At 43.6% G+C, this 9,620-nt stretch overlaps 1 protein-coding gene across 1 annotated transcript in view; it reads left to right on the top strand.

Annotated features, from left to right (window-relative positions):
* Positions 1-9,620, top strand: part of TRRAP (transformation/transcription domain-associated protein) — a 94,010-nt gene that overhangs the window by 55,859 nt on the left and 28,531 nt on the right. Inside the window, exons 54-56 of the mRNA XM_009886198.1 lie at positions 318-430; positions 913-1,048; positions 5,415-5,606. Coding sequence (XP_009884500.1) covers positions 318-430; positions 913-1,048; positions 5,415-5,606 — 441 coding nt within the window. The remainder of the gene's footprint in view (positions 1-317; positions 431-912; positions 1,049-5,414; positions 5,607-9,620) is intronic.

Raw genomic sequence — 9,620 nt, 5'->3', positions numbered from 1 at the left:
AGCAGGAAAATATTCTGAGTGTTAATAAATAACTTCAGTCTTCTGAAATGAAGTGCCACAGCTTCTCTACTGGCTAAAGTAGTAGTTTAAGACCATGTTAAGATAAGGCGAGGTTTTTGAGCATGTCCATCAGTTTTTCATGACATTGGTAAAGCTGCCAAATGCTGACTATATTCAGGAATGAGTTAACACCCTTCATATTTTTTTTAACTTAGAATTTATAAAAGTTTTCTTACCACTTTTTTTTTAAAGAAAATAATGTTGAGTTAATGTGTATATAGCGGATGGAAAAATAAAATGGTTTGAATTTAATTTAGGCACAAGAAACTTACGAAAAAGCAATGGAAAAGGCTAAAAAAGAGCATGAACGGAATAATGCTTCCCCTTCCATCTTTCCGGAGTATCAGCTCTGGGAAGACCATTGGATTCGGTAAGACTTTAAAGCTGATGTAGAACAAGTATTTTTGCCCTGCAATAGAAGTGAAATACCCTGCTGGTTTAAAGCATTAGTTACGAGAATAAACTTAGCTCAGGACTTAGCTCAGATACATGGGAAACTTAAGGGAATAAAAAAAGCTGGTTTTTTACTCCCTTAACAGACCCTCAGAAGGGATACGCCTGAAGTGTTGGAAAAATTTACTTTGCTACTGATGGAAACAGACTGGAGCTAAAATATGTTTTTCCTATTCAAAATGGTTGTTCTGGGAGACACAAAATTCAGCTCTTCCCTGTTCACAGATTTGTGTATTATAACTGGTAATAAATAAAAAAAACCTCTTCCCATCTGGATAAAACTTTTGCAGTGCTTGCAGAGCTGTTCACAGACGCACAAATATGCAGATAATGTTCTGATACACAACATTTATAGCCACCTCTATTGAAATTTTGTTTTTTTGGTTTTGATTCTCTTAGTTGCTCAAAAGAATTGAACCAGTGGGAACCTTTGACAGAATATGGCCAATCAAAAGGTCATATAAATCCTTACCTCGTCCTGGAGTGCGCATGGAGGGTCTCCAACTGGACTGCTATGAAGGAGGCTCTGGTGCAGGTGAGCGAGGGGGTTTCTTTGTTTATTTTACTGATGACATTTCGAACAAGTCAGCATTGCCCGTCATTTCTCAGACACAGTGAACTGCTCTTTGGAAGTTTTCTTTGATGTCCCAGCACGCAGCTGGGTGTTTTGGCAATCGAAGCTCGTCATTTCAACAGACAGTCTTGGTTCTCTTTTCTATCTGTGTGTGAACCGGTGCTGTAGGAAATGCGGCCAGGGCAGGTGGAGGATGCGGTGTACGGCAGTGAGGCACTGCAGAGCAGCGAACGGCTGTCACAGAAGCGTGTGTCAGCGGGGTCCTGCGGAGAAACTTAGAACGGGACCCTTGCAAGTGTATGGTATTATTTAAAATAGCGCAGTACTGGGGAGGCATGGTGTTTGTATTTTACACCTTTAGAGGAACAAACGAAAAGCGCACAAGTGAGAATACTGAGACCACTTCTAAGAAAGTGAAGGCTTTTGTGAGGTCACCCTGCTGAAATGTATAGTCTTTACTGAAAAAAAAGAAATAAAGCTAAGAAGTATTTTTAGGTCCTCTCAAATTGTGATCATTTGTGGGAAGTTTTGTGCTAGTAAATATCATAATGATTGTACAGACTTCTAGGTATGTATGTTTGTGACAGAGTGCTGAGGCTTCGAGAGAGCGCTACTAGTAGGAGTTGTTTCCTCCAAGGTCCTTATTTGATCTTCTGTGGAACTGGAAAACTTCAGTTTGGAATTTTCTGATGTTTCAAGGTTTACTCAGACGCTTAATGCGTCAATGATGATACTTTCGTAGTTCAACATAAAGTTTACAGAGCCATAAAATAGTTGAGTTAGAAGGGACTTCTGGGGGTCATCTGGCCCAGCGCTCCGTTCGGAGCAGGGCCCAAGGAGATCAGGTTGCCTTTTCTAGCAGAGTTTTAATATCTCTAAGAATTGAGATGCCACAGCTTTTCAGGACATACTCTTCATCCGAAGTAGCACAGGTGTGCCCTGCCTGCTACGCTTTGTTTGAGAAACCAGCACAGCGCTTAGCAGCTCTGTGAGAAAGTCAGGAGCTTGTGTACGGCAAGTGAGGTAGCAATCATCTCCCTTTGCTAACGGAGAATATGTATTGTTTGCACTTTCCTGCTGTTGACCTTCCTGCTTCATTATGGAGTTCATTATTGTGTTCTGCTTGTAATTCATTTTGCTGAACAGCATGCGTTTGTAGAACATTTAACCTTCCCTTCGTCCTTTCCTGGTTTCACTCGCGAGACCACGCTCTGTGCCATCCACGTGCCTGAGGGATGAAAGCTCTGTAACGTGGTGGCTGTTTCAGAGCAGTTTGAAGGCAGGGGGCACGCTGCATACAGGAAATAACGCTTTGCAAGATTGAAATCTGGAAGATCTTTTTCTTTCTAAGCGTTCATGATTTTTTTTTGTGTGAATAAAGTTTAAACGGGCAGGGAAACACGCTGTGGATGGCCCCCCGCTTTCTGAGAAGATGCAACACAAAATACGTAGGTAGGTATTTTTAACAGAGAGCAAATTTTGATGAATTCTTCCACGTGCGAGAAGCTGGCCATATGTAGGTCCCTTCCTCCTTATCCTCCCTTAGGCACCTCCTTCCCGGCTGCGTCAGGAGCCGCCCCATGTGAACGGGCTGGCGGTTGCCGCGCTTGAGGGGCTGCGAAGCGCGGGGCGGCAGAGCCGGCGCGGGGGCAAACGGCGGAGTTCGGTACTGGGGGCACCAGCAGGTTCTGCTGGGGTTGTTTTAAAGCTTTGTATGCTGTGTCACTGTTCTATAGAAGATTGAAAACTTTGGGGTTGATTTTTAAATTCTGAGCAGATATACCCTCCTGTCATGGTCTGTGATTAGTTAATGTGGGAACATAAACCAGATGTGGAACGGAAGAGTGAGAGGTGGGAATTCTGCATGAAGCCCCAGGTGGAAGGGAGCTTGCTGGTCTTCATTGCACTGTTGCTATCGAGTGTGACATTACTGGAGTTACGCTGCTAAAGGTGGCAGTTTGGAATAAGGGCGTGAATTGCATGTCTAAAATATAATTTTTCTGAGACAGCTCTGAGCAGAGCCTCAGGCTGTGGTTTTTCATACTGCAGACAGAGCCAGAAGAATCAGTCCCTCACTTAATCGGGGTTTGATGTTTCATCGGTCCTGTTTCAGTTTTGAACCAGCACCTACCAGTATTACGTGTCAAATTGACAGTTGACTGCCTAGTTTCATAATATTTGTGAAGGATAAATAATGATTATGAAAAACACTGAGCATCCTTTGATTCCGATATCTGGCAGGATTAAGTTCCTGTATACAAAATACCCTAACAGTGTGCTTCCTGGTGACAGCTTAGCCTGCCACGGTGAACATGCCGAGTTGTGTGTCTCTCATCCTTCCTTCAAAATCAAACTGAATATCACATTTTTTAAAATGTGGTACGTTTATTCTTCTGTAACACTTTCTTTTGTCAGGAGGGAAAATAGGTGGATGTGATCAGTTAGTTTTCCTTTAAAGGCTAAAGTACCGCAAACAGCAGTTGTTAAATTAATTAAAGGTAGTGTTGTCTTTTGATGGAACCTAAATTAAGGGTGTCCAACCATTACAGCAGTTGAAATGGAATTTTTCAATATTTGTAGTACTGATGGTTCAAGTTAAATAGGTGTCTCTAAAGATGGATTTTATCATTTACCAGCCCATGTGAAGCCAAATCTGTAAGTAGGAAGATGCACATGTGACAAAAATTATCTTACATGTTATACTTACATTTTAATTAACATGTGTTGTTCTTCTAACAACTGGTATTTTGTGGCCTATTTAAGTATGCAACTTCAGTGCCTAATTATAGAAATAACATTCTTTGAGAAAGCCTAAAATAAGAAGTGTATTGTACAGTCTATGACAAACCCTGAGTTTAAACAGAATGGAGTAGATCGTGTCTGACAGGTTCTGGTTTTGGAGATTTGCAAGTGGAGTAACTGCCGATGTGCTTTAGCTGCAGTTATATTAAATGAGCTGTTTTCAGTAATGAGACATTTGCTGAACGACTGAGGAGAAGATGCTGCTGAAGCCCTAAATGGAGCTTTTGTGGTTCTACTCAGATTCTTGTAAAAGCGTCAGGACACGTTTGCATAAATATTAGCATGTGAGAGAATATTTGATTCTGCGCTGCTGTACTCGCTGCTCCGGTTTTATTGATATTCTTTACTGTGGCTGGCTTTTATCAAGCTGCATGGTTGATTCACAGGAGGTCAGAAGGGATGGCAAATACCTATCAGTTTTTGTAAATCTTTGTGAAACATTTTTAATAATCTGCCTATTAAAGTGGAGCTGTTAAAGCAGCGAGTGGCCTTTGATAGGACCCAAGACTCATTTCCATTTGCTCACATTGCCATTGTGTTTAATGATCCAGTAGATAATGTAATAAAGAAAGAGATTATTTTCCCTGTGTAAGTGTAAGGTTGGTACCTGGCAGTTTCTCTTTGCTGGCTCAGGCGTAAAAGTCAGTTGAGGATAACAGAAATAACAATTGTAATGGTTAAGGTACAGTCTATCAACAAGGAGGTAATGCAGCGGGATTTCGGTGTCGCGTATCAAACCATAAAGGGTTGATGTAAAGCGAAAGAAGGAGAAGGCAAGAAGTTCGAGATTTAAGGCCCGCGGCGTCAGCTAGTGAGCGTTGGTTAAGTGCACGTTCAGAGTAAAATACGGACAGAATTTAGTCGCTGGACAATTGGAGTACTTTGCTGGGTTTAGCTGCCATATTTCTACTCTTGCAGGATTTTAAGAAAATGATTTAAATGACTGCACCTGTACTCAGAAATTACTTTGACATAAAGGAAGGTTAGTTGTAGATGACTTAAAAAATGATTAAGTGTTTGTTCTCATAAACTTAGTAAAGCCCTAGAGCGACGGTTAGGAAGTATAGCGCCGGCGTAACGTGCTGACGCATAGGGACGGGATCCTTGTGCGTGAGAGGCTGACGTTGCTTGTTCTGGAGGCGGTACGCCGTGTCTGCTGAGAAGCGTCTTTTGCCCTGTCAGAGGGTGGGTGGTTTGCAGCGAGCTTCGTGCTCCCTGGCGGGATGGCTGCCAGCGCCCTCAGCCCTGCGCGCGGCGCTGCCGCGGTCGGGGAGCGGGTTGTGTGCGGGCGCTGCTGCTCTCCTGCTGGGTTTGCCATTTCTTTGCTGGCCTTCCCTTGCCAATAGCTCGGAGAGCTCCTCGGACGACAGAAATTTTCATATTTTAGTCTGGTATTTTTAGAAAATGAGCTAATTTTTATGAAGAACAAAACCGAGTGTTTGCTTAAGAAGGCTTTTAAAAAAATAATTGAAAAAAATTTGAGTATGGATGATCTTTACTAGGCTTTTTCCCGTTTCATTGCCAGGTGGAGTTGAGCTGTCCGAAGGAGATGGCGTGGAAGGTGAACATGTACAGAGGGTACTTAGCCATCTGCCATCCCGAGGAGCAGCAGCTGAACTTCATCGAGCGCCTGGTGGAGATGGCGAGTAGTTTAGCTATTCGAGAGTGGCGAAGGCTTCCTCACGTGGTCTCGCATGTTCACACTCCCCTTCTCCAGGTAAGAATGAAACGTGTCTTATTGCCGGCTACTTCCCGCTAGCAAGTTTCAGAAATTTCAGTAACTGTGAGCGTAAAATATTTTACTGTACAGTACTGGTCGTTTTTTCATAATGATACTTTTTTGTTAAAAGTTGCAGAATATGCATTTTGATTTGGATTCCTTTTAAAGTTTTTATAGTTTACCCGAATCTGTTCTGTTCATGGCATACAAAAGTAGCTATTTAAGAATTCGTCAGATGGCTCAACCTTTTTTGTGGGCTAATGCATAATGCACTGCGGTTTATCTTGAACCTTCAGTGGGTTTTGAAGTGAGGTCCATTTGGGTGGATATATTAATGCATTATGTTATTTGCAGAAGTGTGGAAATAACCTCCTAAGTGTTCTTTTCAGTTAAACAGATTAGATGTGGTATGGAGTTTTGTCAACTGTAAGGTACTCCTGTATTTTTTGGTTTTAAATATTTTTTAAACTGGAGCATTAAAGAGTAGCTCAGTAAGGGAGTAGTGTATTTAGAAATGCTGATGTTTCTTTGAGTAGCAGCGTTCTCAACAGGCTGAGCAAGTTCTGAACATCCCTGTGGCTTAAGCATGAAGGTCAGAGAACCAAAAATGGTAAAAGTCTGTAGTTAGTGAAGGACTTCTCAAGTGAGCACTACTACCTTTAGGAAAAATACTGTAGGTTCTGGCCAATGTGAGCCTCACCCTGACTTTGTCATGCCTGTGTTATATTGCTAAATGTTCTGATTTCATCGGGGGGGGAGCAGGAAGGAATCAAGTCATTAAGTATTTGATATTTCTCATTGGAGAGGGAGCTAATTGTACACAAGTTCTGCTGAAAAGGAGAGTGGATTTTTATAGATAAACTAACGTGTGCCTCAGAGCTTCGTGCCTTGGTCTTCAGTTTTATCAGTTGTCCAGCTAGCTCGTTTGGCAAGTTCTGTTCAACATTGTGTTAAAATATTGTAGTAATGTTGTAAAAAGAATTGCCATGTTGAATCCCATTGCTTCACAGACTGGGAAGTGGTGTGGGTTGGGAAGAGTGATCTCTGCTCCCCGCATCTAGTCTGATGCTGGCTACAGACACGGAAATGTCTTTGATCGGAGCGGGAGGCCGTGTTTCAGTGACGCTCCTGGTCTGCATGTGGGTGCACATCGTCCAAATGCAGCTGTGCCGATGGAGAAGGTTACTGCTGCCGAGGAACCGGTTCCTTTCAATTCCAGCCCGTTGTGGAGCACTGGTGCGGGCAGGTCGCTGGGAGGTTGGGGCCGGGGTCCCTCCGTCGGGGCCCGCGGCTGCGCTGAGGGGGAGTGCGCTGCCGGAGTCTTACTGGTGCGTGAGCTGCGGGACCTCTGGGCTTGCTGGACACAGGTGGACAAAGCAAGCATAAAGTTTCAAGAGAAGCTTGCTCCTAAAGCAGGGGCAGAATTCCGGCAACGAAGCAGTGAGCTCTCCTGTCCAGAATGAAAGGAGGCACAGCTAATGAATTCGGGCTTGCAAGAACTTTAATAAACAACCAACCAAAGCACCCAACGCCTCCCCTGAAAACAAATAAACAAGGCCCCGCCAAAAGTTGAGTATTGTCTAGTCCTAAGTACCTTAATTCCACTTCAAGATCAGTTAAAACAGAAGTAGTTTGTGACTTGAACTCCATACTGTCCTGTGAAATTACGGCAGTGTATTGCAGACGACACGTGGCTTTGAACGGCACTGATGTTCACATAAACTCCTGCGTGCAGGCTCGAATCCTTGACTTAGGAAGGATGAGTAGCTTTCCAGTTGGAACCCAGTGCATACACAGAGGATGGGCAAAGCTAACATTTTTTGTGCCACTTTTCTACTTAGTTACTTTTTTCTGGACTCTGCCATCCATTTCTGAGGTAGAGCTCGTTGGCTGCTGCTGAAGCATAAGAGCGCCTTGCTCTCGGCAGCAGGCCGCTATCTTCTGTTCCTCTAGAGGAGTACACTGGCAATAAGGAGAGTAAAGATTACTTTTCTTTCATCCTTGCTAAACAGGTTCTTAGGGCTTATTTAAGTGCACCATATTTTAGCCCTCAAATCATTAAATGTTACAAGGCGAAGAGTGTACTGTTTTCCAGCATTTATTTAAATGCAGACTGGTTTTAAGATGCTGTACGCTGGGTACATCTTTATTTTTGCTGTGAGAAATCTTTTATTTTGTTCCCACAGCGCTGACAATCCTGTGCTTTTGTCTTTCTCTTCGGCATACACATTACTTGCAAGTGGTCCACTTAGAAAATCAGGGAAAAGTACTTCTTCCTTGTCCTGTCAGGAAGAGCTTGTAAGAACTTGACCACTTTTTGCAGACCTCCAGAAATATTTTTGGGAAGCAGCTGGCACAACTGCGATAATACAGACTGTGCAGCGTAGTTATTATGCGAATGAAGTACCACGTGTTACATGGTGAAAATGCACGGCTTGTGTCCTTTGCATCTTTTACACGTATTGCACCATAACAAAAATGGACTCCCGTTTCCTCCTGAAATGTATGGAAGGTCGACACGCTTTGGTTTTCTCTTGGATTTAATTATGTAAATAATTCATTTTGCAACTGTAGGAGAAGACTTTTTGAGAGTAGATGTTATTGCCAAGTATAATTGAATGGAAGTAGGTGCCTGAACTCATCTTTAAAGGCAGCGTTTGGCCTTGAGATGTTTGCATGAGCTTCTTGAAAACGGCGGTCGTGTCCCGCGGTCGGTCTCGTTGCGTGGCGGGCAGCGCGTGGCCGCGGGACGGGGGCAGGGTGCGGTGGGTTTGTCGGGCAGTACCTGACGGGCGCAAAACACTCCATTCGTTCGTGATTGAGGCTGACTGCCTCTGCTCAGGCGTCCGGACAAACCCGGAGCTGCCCGGGAGCGGCTCTCGCTGCTGGTGGGGAACCGTCCCGGGGGAGCCGTCCCGCTACCGCAGTGCCGCCCCGGCTGCGGTGTCGTAGCGGGGACGGACCTTGCTCCGAGAGCTGCCAGCGACCCGCGGGAACGCCGGGCCGTGCTGCGGGGCTCTGCTCGGCAGCGGCTGCCGTGGGGCTGCCCGGGACCGGGGGGTTCACTGCCCGGTGGAAGGAACCTCCGCGCAAGGGACTGTGCCCGTGGGGAGCGCCGAGGCAGCCGCCCGCTCCTCCCAGCTTTTCTGGTGTGAGTTGATGTATCAGATAAAGTGAATGAATATGGAAGTTTTCTCCATATTGGGAGCAAGTTGTCAAGTAAATAGGTACGTTTCGTTCGTTCGAGCCGATACAGTGCCTCTGGAAGGCTTCTTGATGAAATTAATTCCTTCCTGCTAAGTTTTCACTGATATTTCACGTTTTTCCTCCCCTAAGAATGGCAGTATCTGCGGCGTGAAAGGATTAGTATTGCTAAATAAAGTATTTAAATGCTTTCAGATATCAATTAAAACAAGCTTTTAAAATAATCTAGTATGTATATATCCCTCATGAAGAAATGATAAATTAGTCAATGACTGACAGAGGTACAAATGCAGCCATGAGTTTGCACTGCAGTAATTACTTTTTTCTAATATCAGATAGTATGTGATTAAATACCTGTGAGAAAATTAAATTTGCGTGATGAATGGGTGTAGGATGAAGGTTAAGCTATTGTGAGAGCTGATACTGAGATGATGGTAGGAAAATATTACTTTGTTTAATTTATTTTGTTTCAAGAGATTTCACTCTGTAAATTCGGACTGCCTTTTTTTTTTTTCAAATAGTTATCTTATTTGGTTGATTAGCAATGAATACGACTGTTATCTGCCAGTGGTAGCTCAGAGAATACTACATTGGTTTTATTGTACTACAGGTAATTAAATTCCCTTAAAGTTTGTGGGCCTTTTCTTCAGGTTGTTGAAGTTTTAAGGAAATGTCTGTGCCTTTAGTAGGTTTGAGTCAACTGCCATTTTCTGTCTGTTCCTCTGGTTAGTCCGAGGATAGTAGATGTCAGTGAAAAACAGTTCTAAACTTAAGTAACTCCTCAAAGCTGAAGTCTTTGGAGAATAT

The sequence above is a fragment of the Charadrius vociferus genome, unplaced genomic scaffold (assembly GCF_000708025.1).
Source record: "Charadrius vociferus isolate BGI_N301 unplaced genomic scaffold, ASM70802v2 scaffold430, whole genome shotgun sequence".
NCBI lineage: Eukaryota > Metazoa > Chordata > Aves > Charadriiformes > Charadriidae > Charadrius > Charadrius vociferus.
This window is presented reverse-complemented; position numbering and strand designations above follow the sequence as displayed.